Source organism: Piliocolobus tephrosceles, chromosome 7 (genome assembly GCF_002776525.5).
Source record: "Piliocolobus tephrosceles isolate RC106 chromosome 7, ASM277652v3, whole genome shotgun sequence".
NCBI classification, from domain to species: domain Eukaryota; kingdom Metazoa; phylum Chordata; class Mammalia; order Primates; family Cercopithecidae; genus Piliocolobus; species Piliocolobus tephrosceles.
In genome coordinates, this window is record NC_045440.1 from 74,733,130 (window position 1) to 74,758,987 (window position 25,858).

At 41.6% G+C, this 25,858-nt stretch overlaps 1 protein-coding gene across 14 annotated transcripts in view; it reads right to left on the minus strand.

Moving 5' to 3' along the window:
• STAU2 (staufen double-stranded RNA binding protein 2) overlaps window positions 1-25,196 on the minus strand; it is a 346,153-nt gene extending 320,957 nt beyond the window's left edge. For 6 of the 14 annotated variants that reach the window (XM_023184101.2, XM_023184099.2, XM_023184096.2 and 3 more), the window contains exons 1-3: window positions 25,042-25,172; window positions 18,287-18,399; window positions 16,813-16,878 (exon numbers count right to left, since the gene is read on the minus strand). In XM_023184101.2, the coding sequence (XP_023039869.1) occupies window positions 16,813-16,830 (18 nt within the window). In that variant the 5' untranslated portion in view covers window positions 16,831-16,878; window positions 18,287-18,399; window positions 25,042-25,172. Of the gene's footprint in view, window positions 1-12,675; window positions 12,732-16,812; window positions 16,879-18,286; window positions 18,400-25,041 lie in introns of all 14 variants that reach the window. The other 8 variants (XM_023184094.2, XM_023184103.3, XM_023184095.2 and 5 more) reach the window with 7 other exon arrangements.
• Between the last annotated feature and the right edge of the window lie 662 nt (window positions 25,197-25,858).

Below are 25,858 nucleotides of genomic sequence, written 5' to 3' on the forward strand. Positions count from 1 at the left end.
CATTTGCTTTCAACAATTTGATTATAATGTACAGTAAGTCCTCACTTAACATCGCCAATAGGTTCTTGGGAGCTGCAGCTTCAAGTGAAACAAAGTAGAACAGAACCAATTTTACCATGGTCCAATCGATATAAACAAGGGTTAAGTTCCTACAGTGTATTTCTAGTTACAAAAACATCACCAAACTTCTACATAAATACCAAAACGCTTCTAATATTAGACAAGGAAATAAATGTGAGCTACACATACACTTAAGAAAGATTAACAAAAACAACTAAGATAATTATTTACCCAATTTTTCTAGTTCAGGGTCACAGGTGGTCAGAGCATATCCTAGCCACTCAGGGCACAAGGCAGAAACCAGCCTTAGAGAGGATGCTATTCCATACTAAAGTGCACGCGCGCACGCACACACACACACCCACCGACTCACTCACTCATACTGGAACAATCTAGAGAAGCCAATTAACCTAATGTGCACATCTTTGGCAATCGAGAGAAGCCAATTAACCTAATGCTCACATCTACCTAATGTGGGAGGAAACTGAAGTCCCGGAGAAAACCCATGCAGACATGGGAAGAACATGTAAACATCACACCAGTCGTGGCTCCAGCCAGGAATCAATTCTTTTTCTCTCATCAACATCATGACAAAATGATGTTAAAAGTAACATTATTTGAGGACCTGCTATACCTTGGTGTAGTTTTATGTTTCTTATACTTAAAACTCATTTAATTTATCTGTAGGTTTATGGCTTAAATCCCATTATTTCTTAAAATACATTCTTCTGTGTATTACTTCCTTTGAGAACTATAATTATTCATCTATTTGGCTGCTTGAGTGTCCCACAGCTGACTGACTTTTTTTTTCTTTTTTCTCTATGCTTCATTCTGGATGGTTTCTATTGTTCTGCCTTCAAGTTCATTCATAATTTTTTCTGCAATGTCTAATTTACCATTAATCTCATACCGTGTATTTTTCATCTCAGTCGTAGTTTTCATCGTTGTAAGTTTGATATGGGTCTTTTTGTGTCTTCTATATCTCTATAACGTTTTGAACATATGGAATACAGTTATAATGTTTTAATGCCCTCTGCTAATTATATCATCTGTGTCAGTTCTGTGTCAATTTTGATTGATGATTCTCATAATTATGGGTCATATTTCATGCTTCTTTGCATACATGGTGATCTTTCACTGAATGACATACCCTGTTAATTTTACCTTGCTATATGACTCCTATAAATCTTTTTGGACTTTGTCCAGGGATACAGTTGAGTAATTTGGAAATAGTTTGTTCAAGTCTTGTTTTTATAATTTACTAGTTCGCTCCAGAGCAGCAACATCTTCTCAACTCAGAGTCTGCCAGGCTCCACAACTCAGTTTCTACTTTCTATGTCACATGCTGGAAAATCTCTCACTGCCGTAGGCCTGGGGCAATTGTAGGACTCACCTTGTTTGTTTCTTCTCTCTCAAGATTCACTGACCTGAATGTCTTAATCGTTGTTTCTACGTATTTTGTTTTTTTTTGGAGAAGAGGGGTAGGATTGTTTCAAGAGGACAGTAAACACGATCCTTGTTACACCACATGGACCAGATGCAAAAGTCCCCATCTGTCCTTGTATATTTAATCTATCTGTGTCTATTTAAAATGAGTTTCTTGTAAACATCGTAAATATACGTCCCTGACTTACAATGGTTCACCTTATGATTCAACTTTACCATAGTGACAAAATGATATGCACTCAGTAGAAACCATACTGAAGTACCTATACAAGCATTCTATTTTTCACTTGCAGTATCACATTCAATAAATTATGACATATTTAACACTTTATTATAAAATATGCTGTATGTTAGATGATTTTACCCAACTGTAGGCTAACTTAAGTGTTCTGAGCACATTTAAGGTAGGCCTGGCTAAGCTATGATGTTCAGTAGGTTGTGTGTATGTGTGCATACATATATATGTATATATATATTTTTTTGAGACAAGATCCCACTCTGTCACCCAGACTAGAATGCAATGAAGACATGTAACTCACTGCAGCCTTGACCTCCTGGGCTCAAACAACCCTCCCACCTCAGCCTCCCGAGTAGCTAGGACTACAGGTGCACACCACCACATCCAGCTTATTTTTGTATTTTTTGTAGAAACGGGTTTTCACCATGTTGTCCAGGCTGGTCTTGAACTCCTACGTCCAAATGATCTGCCAGCCTTGGCCTCCCAAAGTGCTGGGATACAGGCATGAGTCACCATGCCCAGTTAATTATGTGTATGAAATACATTTTTTACTTTCAACATTTTCAACTTACAATGGGTTTATCAGGACCTAACACCACCATAAGTCAAGGAGCATCTGTAGGCCGGGCGCGGTGGCTCAAGCCTGTAATCCCAGCACTTTGGGAGGCCGAGACGGGCGGATCACGAGGTCAGGAGATCGAGACCATCCTGGCTAACACGGTGAAACCCCGTCTCTACTAAAAAAATACAAAAAACTAGCCGGGCGAGGTGGCGGGCGCCTGTAGTCCCAGCCACTCGGGAGGCTGAGGCAGGAGAATGGCGTGAGCCCGGGAGGCGGAGCTTGCAGTGAGCTGAGATCCGGCCACTGCACTCCAGCCCGGGCGACAGAGTGAGATTCTGTCTCAAAAAAAAAAAAAAAAGGAGCATCTGTATTTGAGTCTTGCTTTTCTATAGAATATGACAATCTTTGCCTTTTAAATTGAGCATTTAAGTCACTTACATTTATTATAATTATCAATATTACTAGATTTATATCTACTGTTTTGCTAATTTTTTGTCCTGTTACGTGTTCCTTTCTTCATCTTTATCTATCTTCTTTTAGACTATTTTTTAGTATCCATTTTATATCCTACATAGGCTTACTATTTTAATTTGGTCATACAGGAATTGTTGTAAAACACACACAGCCTACCTTCAAATATCATACCACTTCATGTATGCTACAAGCATCTAAAAATTCTGTACTTCCCTACCCCTTACCCCATTCTTTATGCTACTTACATCAATTAATTTCTATGTATAAGCCCTCAAGGCATTGTTAGTATTTCTGCTTTAGTCAATTATCTTTTTAAAAGTCAAAAATGGGCCAGGTGTGGTGGCTCACAGCTGTAATCCCAACACTTTGGGAGGCCAAGGTGGGCGGATCACTTGAGGTCAGGAGTTCAAGACCAGCCTGGCCAACACGGTGAAACCCCATCTCTACTAAAAATACAAAAATTAACCAACCATGGTGGGCTCACGCCTGTAATCCCAGCACTTTGGGAGGCCGAGGCAGGTGAATCACTTGAGTCCAGGAGTTGGGAGACCAACCTGAGCAACATGGCAAAACTCCTTCTCAACAAAATATACAAAAATTAGCTGAGGATAGTGGTGCATGTCTGTAGTCCCAGCTACTTGAGAGGCTGAGGTGGGAAGACTGCTTCAGCCTGGGAGGTCAAGGCTGCAGTGAGCCATGATCGTGCCACTGCACTCCAGCCTGGGAGACAGAGCAAGACCCTGTCTCAACAACAACAAAATGTTTATTTCAATACCACCAATTTTCAGCTATTTGATTACGATGTGCTTGGTCAGTTTTCTTTTTTTTTTTTTTTTTAAATATTCCTTCTACTTTAGGTTGACTTCTTACCATCATCTACAGGTTTATAGTTTCCACTAAACAGAGAACAGGGGTTCAAAGTCATTATTTCTTAATGTCATTCGCAGCAACCTGGATGGAACTGGACACTTATTCTAACTGAAGTAACTCTGGAATGGAAAACCAAACATCATACGTTCTTACTCTTAAGTGGGAGCTAAGCTTGTGAGGATGTAAAGGTGCAAGAACGATACAGTGGACTTTGGGGACTTGGGGAAAGGGTGGAAGTGGTATGAGGTAGAAAAGACTACACATTGAGTACAGTGTACGCTGCTTGGCTGATGGGTGCACCAAAGTCTCAGAAATCACCGCTAAAGAACTTATTCATGTAACCAGACACCACCTGTTTCCCAAAAACCTGTTGAAATAAAATAAATAAATAAAAGTCATTATTTCTTATAATATTTTCTGTTGCCCCTCCCTTCTACTAGGACTCTAATTACACATGTCTTAAACCACTCGGTATTTCCCACAGCTCACTGATGCTGTTTTTTTCTTTAGTCCTTCCACCCTGTGCTTCATTTTGGATAGTCACTATTGTTATCTATTCAAGCCTACTGATGTGTGTCTTATCTGCTATTAATCCCATCCAATATGTATTTTATTTCAGATATTGCATTCTTCATCTCTATTTTTATATCTTCTATGTATTTCCACATCATCTTTCTGTTTTCCCCTCGCTTCTTAAACATTTAGAGCACATTAGTAGCAACTCTTTCTATATCTTTGTCTGCTAAATCAATCATCTTTATCATTTCTGGGTCTCTATTCAGGAAATTTTAAAATCCTGGCTATGGGTCATATTTTCATTCTTCTTTGTAAGCATTTTAATATTTTAATATTTTATTAAGGTCAAACTGACATAAAATCTAATTAATCCATTTAAAGTGAACATTCGGCTGGGCACGGTGGCTCACTCCTGTAATCCCAGCACTTTGGGAGGCCAAGGCGGGTGGATCACTTGAGGTCAGGAATTCAAGACCAGCCTGGCCAACATGGTGAAACCTTGTCTCTACTAAAAATACAAAAATTAGCTGGCCGTGGCGGCAGCCGCCTGTAATCCCAGCTACTGGGGAGGCTGAGGCAGGAGAATCCCTTGAACCCAGGAGGTGAAGGTTGCAGTTAGCTGAGATCACGCCACTGCACTCCAGACTGAGCAACAGAGGGAGACTCTGTCTCAAAAAAATAAATAAATAAAAAATAAAGTGAACATTCCTGTGGTACTTAGTCCATTCACAGTGTTGTACAACTACCACCTATACCTAGTTCCAAAACACTGTTATCACCCCAAAAGGGAATTCAGTATCTATTAGGCAGTTGCTTCTCATTCACCCTTAACCCCAGGCCCGGGCAAGCCAACAATCTGCATTCTGTCTCACAGATTACCTGTTGTGAATATTTCACATAAATGGAATCATACAATAAGTGACCATTTGTGTGTCTTCTTTCACTTCATGTTTTCTAGGTGCATCTGCATCGTAGCACATATCTGTACTTCATTTCTTTATCGCTAGACAATATTTTATGGAATGTAGACTACTACAATTTGTTTACTCATTCATACACTGATGGACATTCGGGTTGTTTCCACCATTTAGCTAGTGTAAATAGTGCTGCTATAAACGTGTGGTCATGTATTTGTTTGAGTACCTGCTTTCAATTCTTTAGGGTATATACCTATGAGTGGAATTGTTGAGTCATATGACAAGTCTATGTGTTCCTTTGAGGAACTGTCAAACTCTTTTTTCCACGGAGGCTGAACCATTTAACATTCCCACCAGCAACATACAAGGGCTCTAGTTCCTCCACATCATCCTCAAAACTAGTTACTGCCGGTCTTTTGATTCTGGCCATCCTAGTAGGTGTGAAGTGGTATCTCACTGTGGTTTTCGTTTGCATCTCCTTGATCACTAATGATGTTGAGCATAATTGATGTGTTTATCTTCTTAGAGTTAACTGTCTATTCCAAGTCCTTTGCCCATTTTTTAGGTGAGCTTTTTGTTGTTGTTGAGTTGTAAGTTTTCATTCTTGTATTTGGTCATTGGTCCATTATAAGTTAATTTTTATACATGGCATGAAGTAGGGGTCCAACTTTATTGTTTTGCATGTGCATCTCCAGGGTCCCCAAACCATTTGTTGAAGAGAGTATTCTTGGCCGGGCGCGGTGGCTCAAGCCTGTAATCCCAGCACTTTGGGAGGCGGAGACGGGCGGATCACGAGGTCAGGAGATCGAAACCATCCTGGCTAACACAGTGAAACCCCGTCTCTACTAAAAAATACAAAAAACTAGCCGGACAAGGTGGCGAGCGCCTGTAGTCCCAGCTACTCGGGAGGCTGAGGCAGTAGAATGGCATGAACCCGGGAGGCGGAGTTTGCAGTGAGCTGAGATCCGGCCACTGCACTCCAGTCTGGGCGACAGAGCGAGACTCTGCCTCAAAAAAAAAAAAAAAAAGAAGAGAGTATTCTTTTCCCACTGAATCATCTCGGCATGTTTGTTAAAAATCACTTGCCTACAGATATATTAATTCTGGACTCTCAATTTTATTCTATCGGTCTCTACATCTATCCTTATGCCAGTACCACACTATTTTGATTATTGTAGCTTTGCAGTAAGTTTCATAATTGGGAAATATAAGTCCTCTGGCTTTATTCTTCTTTTTCAAGACTGTTTTGGCTATTTGGATTTGTTGCAATTCCATATGAATATGAGGATCAGCTTTCCAACTTTTGTTTTTTTTTTTTTTTTTTTGAGGCGGAGTCTCACTCTGTTGCCCAGGCTGGAGTGCAGTGGCCGGATCTCGGCTCGCTGCAAACTCCGCCTCCCGGGTTCACGCCATTCTCCTGCCTCAGCCTCCCGAGTAGCTGGGACTACAGGCGCCCGCCACCTCATCCGGCTAGTTTTTTGTATTTTTTAGTAGAGACAGGGTTTCACTGTGTTAGCCAGGATGGTCTCGATCTCCTGACCTCGTGATCCGCCCGTCTCGGCCTCCCAAAGTGCTGGGATTACAGGCTTGAGCCACCGCGCCCGGCCAGCTTTCCAACTTTTGCAAAAGAAAAGGCCAATGGAATTTTGATAGAGATTGCATTGAACCTGGAGATTGCTTTGGACAGTACTGCCATCCTAATGGCAATGTAAATCCTTCCAATTCGTGAACATAAAATGTCTTTGCACTTATTTAGGTCTTCTTTATTTCAACATGTTTTGTAGTTTTCAGTGCACAAGTCTTTCGTAAGCAAGTCGACTCCTTTAGGCCTCTGGATACTACTATAAATGCAATCTTTTTAAATCTCTTTTTGGACTGTTCATTGCCGGTACATAGAAACACAAATTTTGTGTATGTGTTATATTGTAGCTACAACTTTGCTCAAGTTATTTATTAGCTTTAGCAGAGGTTTTTCTGGATTCTTTGGGATTTCTGTATACAGGACTATGTCATCTGCAAATAGAGACAGTTTTATTTCTTCCTTCCAAATCTGTATGTCTTTGTTTCCTTTTCTTGTCACACTGCTCTGGCTGTAACTTCCACTATAATTTGAATAACTGTGGTGAGAATGGGTATCCATGCCTTGTTCCTGATCATAAGGGCAAAGATTTCAGTCTTTTACTATTGAGTTGGATATTAGCTGTGGGTTTTTTCATAAATGCTGAATGTTGAGAAAATGTTAAAAAAAAAAAATTTCCCTACTATTCCTAATTTTGAGCATTTCTATCACGAACAGCTGTTGAATTTTGTCAAGTGCCTTCCGTATCAACTGAAACAATCATGTGGGGGTTTTCCCCCCTTCGATCTATTAATGTGTTGTACTACACCACCCTTACATTCCTGGGAATAAGTCCCACCTGGCCATGGTGCATATTCCTTTAAATATGCTGCTAGATTCAGTCTGCTAGCATTTTGTTGAAGATTTTTGCATCTGTATTAATAAGGAATATTGGCCTGTAATTTTCTCATTATGTCTTTGTTTGGCTTTGGTATCAGGGTAATAATACTGGCCTCAAAGAGTGAGTTAGGAAGTATTCTTATTCTCTCCTCTCCAATTTTTTGGAAGAGTGTGAGACAAACTCTTCAAATATTTAAATATTTGGTAGAATCCACCAGAGAAGCCATATGGTACTGGACTTTTGATTGGGAGTTTTTGTTTTGTTTTGAGATAGGGTCTCACTCTATCACCCAGGTTGGAGTGCAGTGGCATAATCATGGATCACTGCAGTCTCAACCTCCTAGGCTCAAGTAATCTTAGTTTGGAAGGTTTTTAAACTAATTCAATCTGTTCACGTGTAAGTCTGTTATATTTTCTTTTTCTTCTTCTGAGTCAGTTTTAGTAATATATATTTCTAAAATGTGTCCATTTCACATTTCTAAATTTCTAAAAATGTGTCCATTTCATGTAGGTTATCTAATCTGTGGCATAAAATTGCTCATCGTATTCTCTTTAATCCTTTTCATTTCTTTAAGGTCAGTAGTAATGTCCCCGTACTCACGTCTAGTTTTAGTTATACCTCTCTGCACTTTTTCTTTGTCAGTCTAGCAAAAGGTTTGTCAGTTTCATTGATCTTTTCAAAGAATCAGACTTCTGGTTTCACTAATTCTCTATATTATTTTCCTATTCTCTATTTCATTTATCTCCACTCTAATCTTTATTTACTTCCTTTTTTCTGGTAGCTTCGCATTTTCTGGTTTCTTTAAGATGTAAAGTAAGGTTATTTATTTGAGATATTTCTTATTCTTTTATGTAGATGTTTATTGCTAATAATTTCCCTCTCAGGACTGTTTTCACTGCATCATTTAAATCACATATATTGTTTCCATTTTAATTTACCTCTAAGTATTCTCTAATTTTCATATATTTGTAAATTTCCATATATTTGTAAATTTTCCAGTATTCCTTCTGTTAATCATTACTAACTTCATTCCACTGTGACTGGAGAAGATGCATAGCATGATTTCAATCTTTTTAAATTTACTGAAACTTGTTTTGTGGTCTAATACAGCCTGGAGAATGTTTCATGTACACTTTAAAAGACTACATATTTTGGCAGGGTGCAAGTGGCTCACGCCTATAATCCCCGCACTTTGGAAGGCCAAGGCAGGTGGATTACCTGAGATCAGGAGTCTGAGACCAGCCTGGCCAACACGGCAAAACTCTGTCTCTAAAAATACAAAAATAGCCGAGTGTGGTGGCGGACACCTGTAATCCTAGCTACTCAGGAGGCTGAGGCAGGGGAATCACTTGAACCCCAGAGGCGGAGGTTGCAGTGAACCAAGATGAAGACATTGCAGTCTAGCCTGGGCAACAGAGCGAGACTCCATCTCCCAAAAAAATAAAAACAAACAAACAAAAAAAAGAACATATATTTTGCTGTTGCTGAATGTTCTGTGTATGTCTGTTAGGTCTAGCTAATTTATACTGCTGTTCAAGTCCTCTAGTTCCTTACTGATATTCTGTCTAGATGTTCTATCCATTGCTAACGTCGAAGCAAGCATTTTGTGACTGAATGACAAAAACTAAATTTTACATCGTTGGGTTCTGAATTTTGTTTTATTCTTCTAAACAGTGTTTCGGTGCAATTAAGTTACTTGGAATCATTTGGAGCCCTCTGAGGACTCTTCCCAGTGCCCTACGTATTCTACGACATCCTTTACTGTGCTTAATAGGAACACGACTATTTGAAGCCTTATGTGAACTCTGGAAATTGTTTTTCTTAGTGCTTTCCAGAAGTGCTATGTTTTTCTCTGGCCTCAGGTAGGGCCTGTCAAGCATCTACGAAATCAGAACTCAGCAAAAGACTCCAGGAGAACCCTCTGGAGATCTCCAAAATGCATGCTCACTTGTTCATGCTCTCTTGCTTTTTAGTGTATGCTTCCCCAATGCCAATCCCAACCTCCACAGCTCTTTTTTCTCTGGTACTCTGCCCTGCAATTCTAACCACCTTGATCTTCCCAAATTTTTATCTGTGTCTTTTTATCTCAGCAGGACTGCTGGGCTCTGTTTTGGTTCCTCCACACCTTACACTGCAACCAATAAACTGCCTCTAGGCTCTGCAGTAAGCTGTTACAATTGAAGGGCTTTACCCTCACTTGTTCCTATTCTCTCAGGGATCACAGTCTGGTGCTGCCTGTCACCAATGTTTAAAAGCTATTGTTTATATATTTTATAAATTCTCAAGTTATTTAAGGAGGATGAGTACATTTTTGCTACATAACAAATTACCTCCAATTTTGTGGCTTTAAAAATCTAGCATTGGCCAGGCATGGTGACTCACACCTGTAATTCCAGCACTTCGGGAGGCCGAGGCAGGAGGATCACCTGAGGTCAGGAGTTTGAGACCAGCCTGCCCAACATGGTGAAACCCTATCTCTACTAAAAATACAAAAATTAGCCAGGTGTGGTGGTGCACGTCTGTAGCCCCAGCTACTCGGGAGGCTGAGGCAGGAGAATCACTTGAACCTGGGAGACAAGAGGTTGCAGTGAGCTGAAATCGTGTCACTACACTCTAGCCTGGGCGACAGACCAAGACTCCAACTCAAAAAAACTAAAAAAATTTAAAAAAAAAGAACATGTCTTTTTTTCACACAGTTTCTGAGGGTTGGCAATCAGGGAACTGCTTAGATGGGTAGTTCTGGCTCAGGATCTCTCATGAGGTTGCAGTCAAGATGTCAGCGGGACAGATGTTTAGGACTGGAAGCCTGACTAAAGCTGGGACATCTGCTTCCAAGAAGGCTCACTCACATGCTGTTGGCCAGAGGCCTCAGCTCCTTGTTGGCTGTTGGCAGAAGGCCTCAGTTTCTCACAGCATGGGCCTCTCCATCGGGCCGTTCACAACATGGCAGCTAACCTCAGAGGGAGTAATCCAAGGCTGGAGGTAGTAAGGGAAGGAGGCGGAGTCATACTTGTTTTATGAATAACCTATCCTGGCCGGGCGCGGTGGCTCACGCCTGTAATCCCAGCACCTTGGGAGGCCGAGGCGGGCGGATCACAAGGTCAGGAGATCGAGACCATCCTGGAGAACACGGTGAAACCCTGTTTCTACTAAAAATACAAAAAATTAGCCAGGCGTGGTGGTGGGCGCCTGTAGTCCCAGCTACTCGAGAGGCTGAGGCAGGAGAATGGTGTGAACCCGGGAGGAGGAGCTTGCAGTGAGCCGAGATGGCGCCACTGCACCCCAGCCTGGGGGACAGAGCCCGACTTTGTCTCAAAAAAATAAATAAATAAATAACCTATCCTAAGAAATGATCTATCACTTGTGTCACGTTCTATTGGTTCCACAGATAAACCTCAATGTAATGTGCCTGGGGATTATAGCATGGTGTAAATACCGGGATGCAGGGATCATTGGGGGCCATCTTGGAAGCTGGCTACACATAAAACAAATCCAGTTCCCATTATACCAGCATAGGCGAAAGTAGAAGTCTTTCTTACACATTTTAACCTCCTGATGTTTACTATTTTTCTTATCCCCTAACTGTAGGCTATATCCTATGGCTACAAGAGAGATGAGCAGATTATAGATCCCCACACCCAGTCTTGGAAAGAAAAGTAACTACTACTCAGTAGTAGCAACTTTTAGGAGAAAAGAATAGAGTTCCTGGTGCTTGTGGCAAGAAGCAGGAGGACCTCGAAGCCAATGTGGGCTTGAGAAAGTGGTTCATTCCCCTAAATACTTTACTCAATTATCTACCTAAATGTCTGCCATCTGCCCTCCTTTCCCACCAATTTCCAGAGTCAGGCAGCAATAGCCAACAGCAATATTAATAGTCAAATTAATAGCAGTAGTAACAGGAGCAATGCTAAGCATTTTGCCTTTGTTATCTCAATTACTCCACACAACAAACCTCTGAGATAGCCATCATTATTCTTTAAACTCTAGACTTTGTTTCTTGGTAATCATACTCTGGTCTTACACTATTCAGTGTAATAAAAACTGTCTTTTTTTTTTTTTTTTTTTTGTAACACCTAGCTCCCTCTTGCCCTACAAGGCTCTCCTACTCCTTTGACACAGAAAAATTCTGTCTTGTCCTGCCGTCATCCCTTCCACTTCAGTTAGGCCTTAAAGCTTCCTCTTAGCTTCCATGTTCCCAACATCTACTACCAAAGCTCACTAAAAAGAACTACCAGACTACTTTGATCCCTGCAAATTCCCAGTTGCTAGGCTCTCCCAATACAACAACTGCCTAATATAGACTTTTCCAATTCCTTAGGACACACTGACCTGTCAAGTCTACCTCACTAGCTAATCTCCAAAACTTGACCCTATTTCAGCTACTCATTTAAAAATATTATTCACAGCATGTATCTTCGTAATTTACATTTGCTGTAGCTTACTGTTAAAATGAGTTCCTTTTCCCAAGGGACCTATAATTAATGATCCGGGAGAAAGGACCAAAATATACCATACTCATACACATTATGGTACCCCAGAAACTAGTATACTCCTATTAGTTATCTGTTGAATAATGAGTAAACAGTATAGAGTAATGATTATAAATACTAACTCAGAAAATTATCAGGGGACATAATCCAAAGAATGTTATTTACAAATAAAAAAAATAGATGACAGTAGACATATATAAGCAATTCACAAAAGGCAAAACACGAAAGAACAAGAACTATTTAAATATTACAGAAACACAAAGTAAAATACCACCTTTTGTCAGACAGATTGGCAAAGACTGAAATTTTGTCAAGGAAGTAAGGAAACAGGTAGATACACTTCTGGCAGATATAACTTTGTCTTTTGGGGGGCTATACACCAAATATCTTTAAAATCCACATACATCTTTGACTAGTATTTCCATTTCTAATAATTAATTCTAAGAAAATAATTAGACAAACAGATATATATTACAAAAATTCACTATGGCACTAACTACAATACAAAAATCTGTCCAACAATAAGGGCTTTGTTAAATTTTAGTACATCCAAACTAAGAATTATTATTAAATCACTTCAAAACATTACATATTGTATAAACCCAGTTTTTAAAAAGTAACATATATTCACATAAAAACATACCTGCATAGAAAAAAAATCTAGAAGTATACACCCCAAAATGTTACCAGTGATTATCTCTGTAAAAGAAGTGGAATTTTTTGTGACTTTTTTTGTTTTTTGGGTTTTTTTTTTTTTTTTTTTTTTTGCTTATCACACCTAATTTTCTATAGTAAGCATAAGTTGCACATGGATAATAACACACATTCTTAAAAGACAAAAACAATAACTACGATCACAATTTAAAGGCAGAAAAGTGCTATTATCTTAACAGAATATGGAACATTCATATTCCATGATAATACTAAAGTTAGGCAAAGTTAATAACAAATAACCTGGTATTCAATAGCCTAGTTTTTAATTAGTTTTAGTAACACATATGGAAGAATCTGTTACAAATAAAAAACCATGTAGCCCGGGCGCAGTGGCTCACGCCTGTAATCCCAGCACTTTGAAAGGCCAAGCTAGGCAGATCACGAGGTCAGGAGTTCAAGACTAGCGTGACCAACATGGTGAAACCCCGTCCCTACTAAGAATACAAAACTTAGCCAGGCATGGTGGCGTGCGCTTGTGATCCCAGCTACTCAGGTGGCTGAGACAGGAGAATTGCCTGAACCCGGAAGGCGGAGGTTGCAATGAGGCGAGATCATGCCACTGCACTCCAGTCTGGGCAACAGAGTGAGACTCCATCAAATAAATAAATAAATAAATAGCAAGCATCTAATTCAGGTACCTTCAGAAAACAAAAGACTTCCCAAACAAAAATGTTGTAGTAATCCTAGAGACAATGTTGAAAATCACATAGTAAAAATCTCAAGTATTTCAAACTGAGAATCAACTTAAGTCCCCTTTGCATACCTAGGGTCTCATTCTGTTAACCAGACTGGAGTGCAGTGGCATGATCACAGTTCACTGCAGCTTCAACCTCCCAGGCTCAAGTGATCCTCCACCCCAGTCTCCCAAGTAGCTGAGACTACAGGCATGTGTCACCATATTTAACTTATTTTATTTTTTGTAGAGATAGGGTCCTACTATGCTGCCCAAGCTGATCTCGAAATCCTGGTCTCAAACAATCCTACCACTTCGGCCTCCCAAAGTGCTGGGATTACAGGCATGGGCCACTACACCTGGCCCCTTTACACATTTACCTTGAGAACCTTCACTGTTATGAGAAAGTGGTTGCTGAGAAAGTAAGATTCAAAAATCACTCATGAGTTTAAGAATTCAACTCTATGTTTAGCTGAAGACAGTCTTTATCTCAGACTTGAACAGTCTGGGGGATGACAGTTATAGTCAGTAACAAGATGAAGGAGTCTCTTAAATTATTCTAGGAATACACGTCTCTTAAGGTTGAGCATCCCAAATCCAAAAATCTGAAATCCAAAATCTCCAAGATTTCAAACTTCTTTTGAACCAACATAATGCTCAAAGGAAATGCTCATTGGAGCATTCTGGATTTTGGATTTCTGGATTAGGGATGCTCAACCGGTAGGCAAAATTTCAAAATCTAAAAAAATTTGAAATTGGAAACACTTCCGGTGCCAAGCATTTTGGATAAGGAATACTCAACCTGAACAAGTTAAGTATGTATATCTCCAGGCACTGTGTACAATTTCTAGCCAACATCCAGGGAATTGCTTGTGGCCACGTAGAGCATTGCCTAGGAACTGTTTGCAGTGCCTGATTCAACATGACCTGCAACACAGCCAGTTAGTAAATCCTCATTAGGACTAATCCATAAACTATAATTTTCAATGAAGTTGGCTGGCATAAAATGATAATTTCCAAAAGTCTGTGGCAGAATATGAAAAATTATTTTAACTCTAACCAAATAATTTTAGTGGCAACTTTACACCTATAACAGTTTGCAAATAAGGTCTCATAATGCTTCCACTGGGATTTGAGAGCAGCTGTGAGGAAACAGGAAGCACTAAGTACAGGACAGCTCTACGATTTCCTTAAATTACTAGTAATGTTTTTGATTAAACTAATTTTTGTTACACAAGGAAAGTTTCTAGAAAACCAAATAACAACTTTACATGAGGGAGAGTTAGTTGCATTTGGGTAACACAGCAGCATATAACACCAAAACTGACGACATAATTACGTGCTTATTGTTGAAAAATAAATATCTCCTTGCTTTAGTGACAACTCTAGCACCATTCATATGTTCATACACCCAACAAATAAATGTATGAAAACTATTCACATTGTTTATTCTAGGACCTGGGGATATAACAGTGAACAAGAAAAGTCACTGTCTGTCTTCATGAAACATACTAACAAAGGAGACAAATGTTAAAACAAATAATTACATATTTGACTATAACTGCAAATGTCATGTAATTAAACTAAAGAGCAAGTGCTATAACAGCATATAGCAGGACTGCAGTCAAGCAAGCCAAACCCAGGGGAGGGGAGAGAGGTCCAGGCAGAGGAAATCTGTGCAAATCCCTGCAGCCAGAACAACCTTACTCAATCTAGGAACTGAAACAGTCCAGTATAACTGAAGCATTGAGATTATTTCTTGGGCACACATTAAGTCTAAGATGTATAAAGACATCCAAGAGATCAAGGTGGTAAATGCTACATGAGTCTGGAGCTCAGAAAAAGAGGTCTAGACCAGGTATAAACTTAGAAGTCATTAGCTTAGAGATGGCATGGGATGCACAGGAACCAGAGATTTCTTAGGCAAGGTGAGCAGGACTATATATTGGAGGGCAGGGGATCAAGATTACTTTCTTTTTTTTTTTTTTTTGGAACGGAGTCTTGCTCTGTCGCCCAGGCTAGAGTGCAATGGTGCGATCTCAGTTTACTGCAACTTCTGCCTCCTGGATTCAAGCAATTCTCCTGCCTCAGCCTCCCAAGTAGCTGGGATTACAGGTATGCACCACCACAACCGGCTGATTTTTTTGTATTTTTAGTAGAGATAGGGTTTCACCATGTTGGCCAGGCTGGTCTTGATCTCCTGACTTCAGGTGATCTACCTGCCTTGGCCTCCCAAAGTGCTAGGACTACAGGCCTGAGTGACCGCGCCTGGCCAAGATTACTTTTTTTTTTTTTTTTTTTTTTTGAGATGGGGTTTCCCTCTTTTTGTCCAGGCTGGAGTGCAATGGCACGATCTTGGCTCACTGCAACCTCCGCCTCCTGGGTTCAAGTGATTCTCCTGCCTCAGCCTCCCGAGTAGCTGGGATTACAGGCATGCACCGCCACACCTGGCTAATTTTGTATTTTTTAGTAGAGGGTTTTTACTAGGGTTTCTCCATGTTAGCCAGGCTGGTCTCAAACTCCCGTCCTCAAGTGATCTGCCTGCCTCGGCCTCCCAAAGTGCTGGGATTATAGGCGTGAGCCACTGTACCCAGCCGATTATTTTTTTAATCACAGGAAAAAAAAAAAGTTTAATTACTTCTCTCTTGATTTGTAATCAAAAGAAATAAAATTACTTTGTTTCTTTCCCTTTTTTTTTTTTTTAAGAGACAGGGTCTCACTATGTTGCCCAGTCTGGCTCAAACTCCTGTGCTCAAGAGATTCTCCCATCTCACCTCCCAAAATGCTGGGACTACAGGTGTGAGCCACCCAGCCTGGCCAAAAATATTTTCTAACACTATAGTTACGATACAATGTTCTATTTAACTGGGAAAGGTGAAATTAAATGTATAAAGTTCTTGGGAAAACCTCAAGAACCAAGAAAAACACTTCTTTCAGTGAGTCTAAAGTATTAAATGCTATAGTTTATCAGAGCACTTCCTTCTAGAGTTTTTCAGTGCCCTGGAAAGTGAATCTTTTTTTTTTAAACAGATACAACTACTTCACAAGATTTGTCACTAAAAATGCTTTGAGTCTACAGAACTGCCACCTATTGAAGCTATATCATGATAAGCATTCTGAACACATTAACAAGTCCTAAAGGGATGTGACATCAAGAAGAACAGACAAACCTTCTGCCTTGCACAACCAGAAGTTAACAACTTTTAGAAGATCATTCTAATCCTTAAACAACCTGCCCTACACAGCCTCCAATGATGACTATACAGTAGGTAACTGTTTTAAAAAGTGATGAGTCAGGTTACAGGTATAGAAAAGAAAAGCTGAGTTAAAATGTTCCACAATTTACAGCCAAAGCACAATGTACGCATGAAAAATGTCTTAACACAAACTCACCTGATTTATTTGAAGCATGTTAAGACAATATTGACCAAACTGCTGTATCCCTCACGGCTCCCAAAACTGGAAAATGAAAATGAAGAAATAAAGTTCAACTTAGTCGACAACCTCAATGACTGGTATTTTAAACACATGCCCTTGATAAAAATCAAACATAAAATATAATTTATCCAGATCTCCGTAGAACTTTCTATGATGATAAAAATGTTCTGTACTTGTACTGTACAATCTGGTACTCATTAGCCACATGCGGCTACTGAGCACTTAAAATGTGGCTAGAGCAATCAAGAAAATAAACGTTTAATTTTCTTTCATGTTAAATAAGCACATCACTAGTGTCCACCATACTGGACAGTACAGATCTGAACAAAGCTCCTTCTGCTTCTAGACTTCTAAGACAATCCCAGCAAAAGTGAAGCTGTTAAAAATAAATCTGAGAGTTTCAGGTTAATATTTAACATATACTCTTTTTGCAGTCCTGTTTTAAACAGCTTTGTTCCCATTTTCTATACGATAAATTAATCCTAAAGAAGATGCAACACCACAAGTATTCTCTTAGATGGTATGGAAAAGAGCATATAGTATCATTATCTTGCTTCATGTTTTACTTTTCTCTGTCATTTTGTCTGTTATCATCAGTATAAAAATAGTACGCATAATAAAATGTCAGGCTGGGCACAGTAATCCCAGCATTTTGGGAGGCCAAGTTGGGTGGATCATTTGAGGTCAGGAGTTCGAGACCAGCCTGGCCAACATGGTGAAAACCCTGCCTCTACTAAAACTACAAAAATTAGCCGGGCATGGTGGCAAGCGCCTGTAATCCCAGCTACTAGGGAGGCTGAGGCAAGAGAATCACTTGAACCCGGGAGGCAGAGGTTGCAGTGAGCCAAGATCATGCTATGGCACTCCAGCCTAGGTGATAGAGTGAGACTCCATCTCAAAAAAAAGAAAAAAAAATTAATTTAAAAACAGATGCCAATGAAGGGCAGGAAAGTCCAAATTATAAACAAATAAATCATGAGATCTTGTAATGAAAAAAAGTTCATACAAAATATAAATTATGTACAGACCTCTCCCCTAAAAATTATCTACAAAGCAACAACACAGTTGTGATACACAGCAAAAGGCCTATATCTAATCACTAGTGGAGAAACTTTTATGTTGTTAAATTTTAATATTGAACTTGCCCTTAGAAGCAAATGTTTTGTAAGTACACACACACATACACAAACACACACTCATATTTGGTTACCATTTTTTCAAGATGACAAACTAGAGTCAATTCAAAATGACTCTGAAAACTTTTAATATTTTTCTTACAATAAGTGTCCACAGCATCTGCAATCTGCATCAATTTTTATTTCTTTCTAATTACTTTCACATTTCCTATGAGAATGGGATGCTGTATAAAGAGCACAAGGCCTGAGTACTGGTGAATTTGAGTTTTAGTCAAACTTCTTCAGGAGATTACCTTCTGAGCCTTGGTCAAATTACTTTGTGTATCTTTGAGTTCTTCTTTTTCTCTCTTCTTTTTTTTTCTTCAATCTTTAAAAAGTAAGCTAAAGTCCTTGCAGTAGGCAGCCTCTAACAAATAGAATATAGCAGAAATAATGAGATACCACTTCCAAGATTAGGTTACAAAAATTATTGGGCGTCACCTTCTCTCACTCATTTGCTCAGAGGAAAGCAGATGCTAAACTGTGGTGCCCTTTGGAGAGGCCCACAAGGCAAAGAACTGAGAAAAGCCTCTGGCCAACAGCCAGTAAAAATTGATTTCTTCAGTCCTTGAGCCCCAAGAAACTGAACCCTGCAAGAGCCACATGAATGAGTTCAGAAACATCTTCCACCAGGAAAGTTTCCAGATGCGACTGCAGCCCCAACTGACAGCTTGACTACCACCTCTTTCATGAGTCACAGGCATCCAGCTAAGCTGCACCCAGATTTCTAACCCACAGAAACTGTAAGATAATGTTTGCTGTCTTCAGTCCTTAAATTCTGGTGCAATGTGCTATGCAACAATAAATAAGACAATGCTGTCCAACTCTATAATTCAATACTCCTATGGTGTTTTAGGTATTAATATTTGGATAGGCCAACAACAAAATAAAATCCCTGTTCAACATGAGCAAATGAGTAACATTAGGACTTCAAAGTGGCAAATTATAAAACTTAAACATTTACATTTTCAATTCAAAAAATGAGATTAACAAGCGTAGCATTAGTCATATGGTGTTAAAATACACGCACTTTCAATAAGAATGGAGTATCTCATTAAAAGAATACACTAGCTATAACTAAAAATACAAACACAACCAATCATCTTTTTTTAAATGAAAACAGTTCATTTAAAAAGTAAAGTGTAAATAACCCTAAACCATCTCAGTGATTTAGTGTCCCTTGCTTTCTAGAATTTAACATTACTGGTCGGGTGCAGTGGCTCAGCTTGTAATCTCAGCACTCTGGGAGGCCGAGGCGGGTGGATCACCTGAGGGCAGGAGTTCGAGACCAGCCTGGCCAACATGGTGAACCCCTGTCTCTACTAAAAATTCAAAAATTAGCTGGGTATGGTAACACACACCTGTAATCCCAGCTACTCAGGAGGCTGAGGCAGGGGAATCACTTGAACCCGGGAGGCCGAGGTTGCAGTGAGCCAAGATCATACCACTGCACTCCAGCCCAGGTAACAGAACAAGACTTCGTATCAAAAAAAAAAAAAAAATTAACATTATTAAGCATTCACCAACTTTGAAAAACTCCATTTTGTCTTTATTAGTATAAACTTCTAAAGTTACAAACGCTTATCTACAGATCTCTATGTATTTCTTCAATATCAGAGACTGGTAACACTGGTGGCTGACTCCAAGACGTAAGCACAGTAAGATATTGGGGTACCTTTTTGAAAGTTCTGACCGGGCGCGATGGCTCAAGCCTGCAATCCCAGCACTTTGGGAGGCCGAGACGGGCGGATCACGAGGTCAGGAAATCGAGACCATCCTGGCTAACATGGTGAAACCCCATCTCTACTAAAAAAAAAAAAAATACAAAAAAAACTAGCCGGGCGAGGTGGCGGGCGCCTGTTAGTCGCAGCTACTCCGGAGGCTGAGGCAGGAGAATGGCGTAAACCGGAAGGCGGAGCTTGCAGTGAGCTGAGATCCGGCCACTGCACTTCAGCCTGGGTGACAGGGCGAGATTCCGTCTCAAAAAAAAAAAAAGTTCTAAACTTTTTTTTATCCTTTTTTTGAGACGGAGTCTCGCCCTGTCACCCAGATTGGAGTGCAACAGCTCAATCTCAGCTCACTGCAACCTCCACCTCTCACGCTCAAGCAATTCTCCTGCCTCAGCCTCCCCAGTAGCTGGAGATACAGGCACACACCACCATGCCTGGCTAATTTTTGTATTTTTAGTAGAGAGGGGGTTTCACCATGTTGGCCAGGCTGGTCTCCAACTCCTGGCCTCAGGTGATCCATCCGCCTCGGCCTCTCAAAGTGCTGAGATTACAGGCGTGAGCCACGGCGCCCAGCCTGAAAGTTCTAATCTTCTGACATAGAAAAGATATTCCATGAAGTAACAAAAAAGAAAACTTTATGAACATAAAATTAACCATACGATTTAAATATTTTGTATGCCTTTTCTTCACAATATAAAGAGCTGTATAAATTAAAACACATGAAACTAATATGTCTATAACAGCACTCTGTCATTGGCTAACATTCTGAAAATTATACTTTTTTAATCACACCAGTTGTATCAGACTTACATCAATTTAAAAATTGTAATTTGTAATTATACCATGGACAAATCAGAATGCTCACAGTGGCACATGTCTTTAAGACTCTGTTTCTACTTTAAAGATATGCCCAGTCTACTGTCATATATTTTAAACAATTTGCTAAAATATCAAGACATATCAATAAAATGCAGAGCAGTTTTATACTACCTATGGTTTCATAAAATCCACTTCCTCAGCAGTGCAGGGTGCAGTGGTTCACGCCTGTAATCCCAGCACTTTTGGAGGCTGAGGCAGATGGATCACTGAGGTCAGGAGTTCGAGACCAGCCTGGCCAACATGGCAAAACCGTCTCTACTAAAAATACAAAAATTAGCTGGGTGTGGTGGCATGCGCCTGTAGTCCCAACTCGGGAGGCTGAGGCAGGCAAATCACTTGAACCCGGGAGGCGGACGCTGCAGTGAGCGGAGGTCACGCCACTGTACTTCAGCCTGGGTGACAGAGTGAAGACTCCATCTCAAAAAAAAAAAAAAAAAAATTAAAAAAAAAAATCCACTTCTTCTATCAAAAAAGTTTCCAGCTACAGTTGATTCCAATTACAACTAAGTACTTTTAGAGAAATGTATCCTTGTGTCCCAGAAATGCCCTATCTGGTCAGGCATACTAGGACAGGCAATTCTAGATTCCAAACTACTAAATGAAAACAGGCAGGACAGTTTATAGAGAGAGGGCACTACAAACTGGGGAAGGCGTGATGCTCATGAAGAATGGTCCAACCTGTAACTGCAATGTACTGCTGATGTAAGTCGTACTTTAATTATGAATTATCTTGCCCATCTGAGAAATTAAAACCTGTACAAAAATCTAATCACCAATTAAACTACTTTATAAAATGGCAGTTATTAAATACGTATAATTTTATATCAGCACCCATCCTACAGTTGATAGGCAATTCTCACTTAAGTGTCTTATTTGACAACATGAAAAGCAAAAAAAATTTACTATCCCTATTCTTAAACTACAAACTGTTATGAAACTATCAATTCAATGCTTCTTACTTTAAAAAAGACATGGCGTCCTTTAAATAGTTTTTTAAAATGTTTTTCATTTTGATTTTTTAAAGTAGGTACCCAAAAACACTGCTTTTATGTAAGGAAAATGGAAGTCTTACTTCACAAACTATTCTAGTGGAAAACTCTAAATACCACAGGCCAGGGGAAAAAAAGGAAACTAACATTTATCAGACAACAATTATATAAGTTAGGTGCCACATTTTGCCATTTTTACATCAACTCATTTAATCCTCATCATCTTGGGATGTGGGCATTATCTCCATTTTTCTAGAGGTTGGGTTATTTGCCTACAGTCACACTGCTAGGTTTACAACCCAGTTCTTTCTGGCCCAAAGTCCCCTTTTTTTCACTATACACCAAATTATAGACGACTTGCCTTGTTTTAAAAAAAATTTTTTTTTTTTTTTGAGACTGAGTCTCGATCTGTCGCCCAGGCTGGAGTGCAAAGGCACGATCTCAGCTCATTGCAACCTCCACCTCCAGGATTCAAGAGATTCTCCTGCCTCAGCCTCCCCAGTAGCTGGGATTACAGGTGCACACCACTACACCTGGCTAATTTTTGTATTTTTAGTAGAGACGGGGTTTCACCATGTTGGCCAGGCTGGTCTCGAACTCCTGACCTCCTGATCCACCTGCCTCGGCCTCCCAAAGTGCTGGGATTCCAGGCATGAGCCACCGCGCCTGGCCAATGTTTTTTTTTTATTTTTTAAGCATCAGCTTGGTGAAAAATAAAAGATTTGCCTTCTTATAATTTTTCCTAGAACAAAGTCAAGGGCTTGACATCTAGGACAACATAATGGCAAAGCTCCTATACAGAACCTGGGGAGGATTATTTAAAATCAAACAATGCACACATAAATAAAAATTATAATTATTACAGATTCTAAACATCTAATATTTTGTGTACCTATAACAGGCACAAATATATATATATATATATATATGTGAATAATCATACTGTGCATGTCTCAAACTATGCGGTCTAATAGAGAATTCAATTTTGCAGTATCTAGAGTTTTCCCTCTTTATGATCTGTACACATAAATGATCCCAGCACCGAACATGTACAAAACAAAAGGAGATAATAATAGGAATAAAGAGAAGGGTAGGCACAAAAGGGGAAAAAAAAAAAAAACGTACCGTATCTTCTAGAACATAAACAGGAAAACCGCTCTGCCTCGATTTCTGGATTGTTTGTATATTTAAAGCTTGATGACTATCTTGGATTTTTTTATATTCACATTATTTGTTGAAAAGCAAACCAAGCCACTCTTCCTAGCACTTCATTCCAGACAAGCCAAGTTAAGCTAAAATGTAAAATTTACATGGTTTTCCAAGCTCAAGTATTTGGGAATTAAGGACCACAATGTATGTAACTTACTCTTAAATGGTCCAAGGGAAAAATATTTTGTGTGTGATAGAGAGCAATAATAAATGCATAAAATGTTAACAGGTGAATCTGAAGAAAGGTTACAAAGATATTCTTTGTATTATTCTTATTCTTGCAATTTTTCTGTAAGCTTAAACTTACTTCCAAATAAAGTTGAAATTTAATAATTACACAGCATTCTATTTGAAATTAACAATACATACTTGGATTATACAGCAACATTCTTACAAATACAAAATACTGGTTTTTACGGGAAAAAATGCAGTAATTTGTGAGCAAGTATGTACCATATCCTACCAACTAATTATCACTTAGGAGGAAATTTCAGACTAGCCTACCATATAATGAAATGTGACAATGGTAACCTGACTTGAAACCATAGCAGGAAAACACAAACACACCACATAGTTTTGCATAACTGCTTCGCAAATTTAATACAGGCCTGCTGCAAAAAGCAGCAATCTACAATTAAAGTGACATGTGATATCTCTTGTTTGCAGTAAAATACAAACTGAACAATGAAAACCTGGTCATATTACAAAACAGAGATGGAGAGTAAGTCTTGGTTTTGGTAGTTTTATTAAATAAGATTTTTCCACCGCAGCTCAGTTCACAACAGTATACTTGAATCATCTAAAGAAAGCAAGGACGGGGAAGAAATATCCTGGAGAAATGCTGAAATCTTTTCTCCTCCAAGGTTACTATCACCCTGCCTGCCCATCCCAATTTGATTTCAAGTATTCACTATGCTGGTCTGAAACACAGGATGCATCAGAAGCCAAGAAATGCTCAGCGAAAGTTCACCAAAATTGTGAAATCAAACATTAAATAATAGACGTTTTCAGTTGACAGTAAAATATCTTTAAAGGATCATCTCTAGCCTTCTCTAGCCTTTCTTTCTGCAGGATCCACCCACTTTAAAATCCTTTGGTAAATTCCCAGGTGTACCCTAATTGATGGTCCCTCTCTATCTTCTCAAGCAGTTCTTAACCCTTTGGAGTGGGGACAGGGGAAGGGGGACATCACAGCAAATATGGACCCTTACCAAAGAAAATGATTCACAAATGCAAAATTCTACACACATTTCCAAAGACTTTCAGAACCCCACGGCCATCATCCCCACCCCTCCCTAAGAATCCCAGCGTGGCGTGCTCCTCGATAGCCTCTGCGGAGCACCCCCCGCCCCCAGGCCACAGCCGCCGGCTCGCCCTCGGAGAGACTGGAGTTCCTGCTCTCACACAGCAGATTCTGTAACTGAGCTTTGTCTCCTCGCCCAACTCCCTTCACCCTGGCAAGGTCACTACCGCCAACTACCCCTTTAAGCCGAGCCATCACAGTAGGAGTTCGTAAGAGCCACAGCAGAACTTGCCTGTCATAGGATATATTTTGTCCCCTCGGCCCCACCTACCCTCCCATTTCGGCAAGTTACGTCTTTACCACTCGCCCATTCTACAGAAATAGCCGCCGCCGCCACCCTCCGGCTCGCCCCGGCCCCGTCGCTCCGCCTCCAGCGCCCCCAGGCCCATTCCCCGCAGACCCTCCCCAGGCCGCCCTCCCCTGCCCTACCCCAGGCGCTCCCTCTCCCTCGCAGCCACACCGTGGCTGCACTCGCCGTCCCCTCTGTTCCGGCCGCTACCACCCCGGCCCCCTAGAACCCAGCCTCCCGCGCCCGCAGCCGCGTTCCTGCCTCCCCCACCTCCGCACCCCGACTTGGCCCGGCCTCCTCGCCTTCCTCCCAGCTCCTCCCCTCAGGACACCTGTGTCGTCCCACCCCCTCCGCCACACACGCCCCCACCCCCCACCCCAAATCCTTCGCCTCCCGGTCCTCCCTCCCGCGCCGGTCTCCCCTCCCCCCTGCTGCCCCGAGAGAGCCCGAGGTGGGAGGGAAGGCGCGGGGGAGAGGAGGCCGCGAAGGGGGCCGCTCTTCTCCGGGTTCCCCGTGCCGCGGACCTGCAGGGCTCCCCAGCGCCCTCTGCCTCCTCCGCCGGCGGGGCGGAAGTCGGGGTCTCCCGGGCGCCCCCGATGAGGGTATTTACCTTCTTGCCGGGAACACTTTGCAGACGGCTCCAACATTGGCAAACACTACAGAGAACTGACCCCGCTCGGCCGCCGCCGGCTTCCACCCCTCGGGCTCCCCGCCCCCCGCCTCCGCCCGCCTCCGCCCGCCTCCCGGGCGCTCCCGCCGCGCCCTCCCGCGCTCGCGCCGCGCGCCCCCGCCTGCGCAGCCGCTCCCGCGCCCCAGCACGCCCGGCCGGCGCGCGCGCCCGGCACCGGCTCCATCTCCACTCCGCCTCCCGCCGGCCCGCGACCAAGCGCAGCCATTGTTCGCGACGCAGCTCCCGCCCCCTGGCGGCGGCCGGGCCCCCCAGCTGCAGGCTCTGCGGGGCTAGCGGCGGCGAGTTGGGCCCCTGGGCGAGGGCCGTTCCCGGGGGCCTTGGGCAAGCGGGCGAGCGACTGCGCTAGGAGCGCGCCCAGTCCGCAGTCTCCTCGTCCCCGGCGCGGCTCCCCGCCCCCTCGTCTGCCAGGGGTGGGCCTGGGGCAGCCCCTTCCACACCTGCAGTCGGCAACTTCCTTCCCCGCCCGACTGACCGTCTGCTCTTTCTGGTCCGCACCCTGTGCTCTGATTCCCCGCTCGTACCTTTCCCAGGCTCTCAGGCTGCCCCTCTGTGCTGTGCAGGGGACGCGCGACCATCCCGCGTCTGCTCCGGCCGCCGCTGTGCGACACACGGTTTAGCGGATCCTGCACCTTTCCAGACGGGGGAGGGGGCGAGGAGGAGGTTGCTTCACCGTCTTGCCCAGCAAACACCAGGGATCCGTAATCACCTGCTCGCCAAGGCCGGCGGCGTGGCCAGA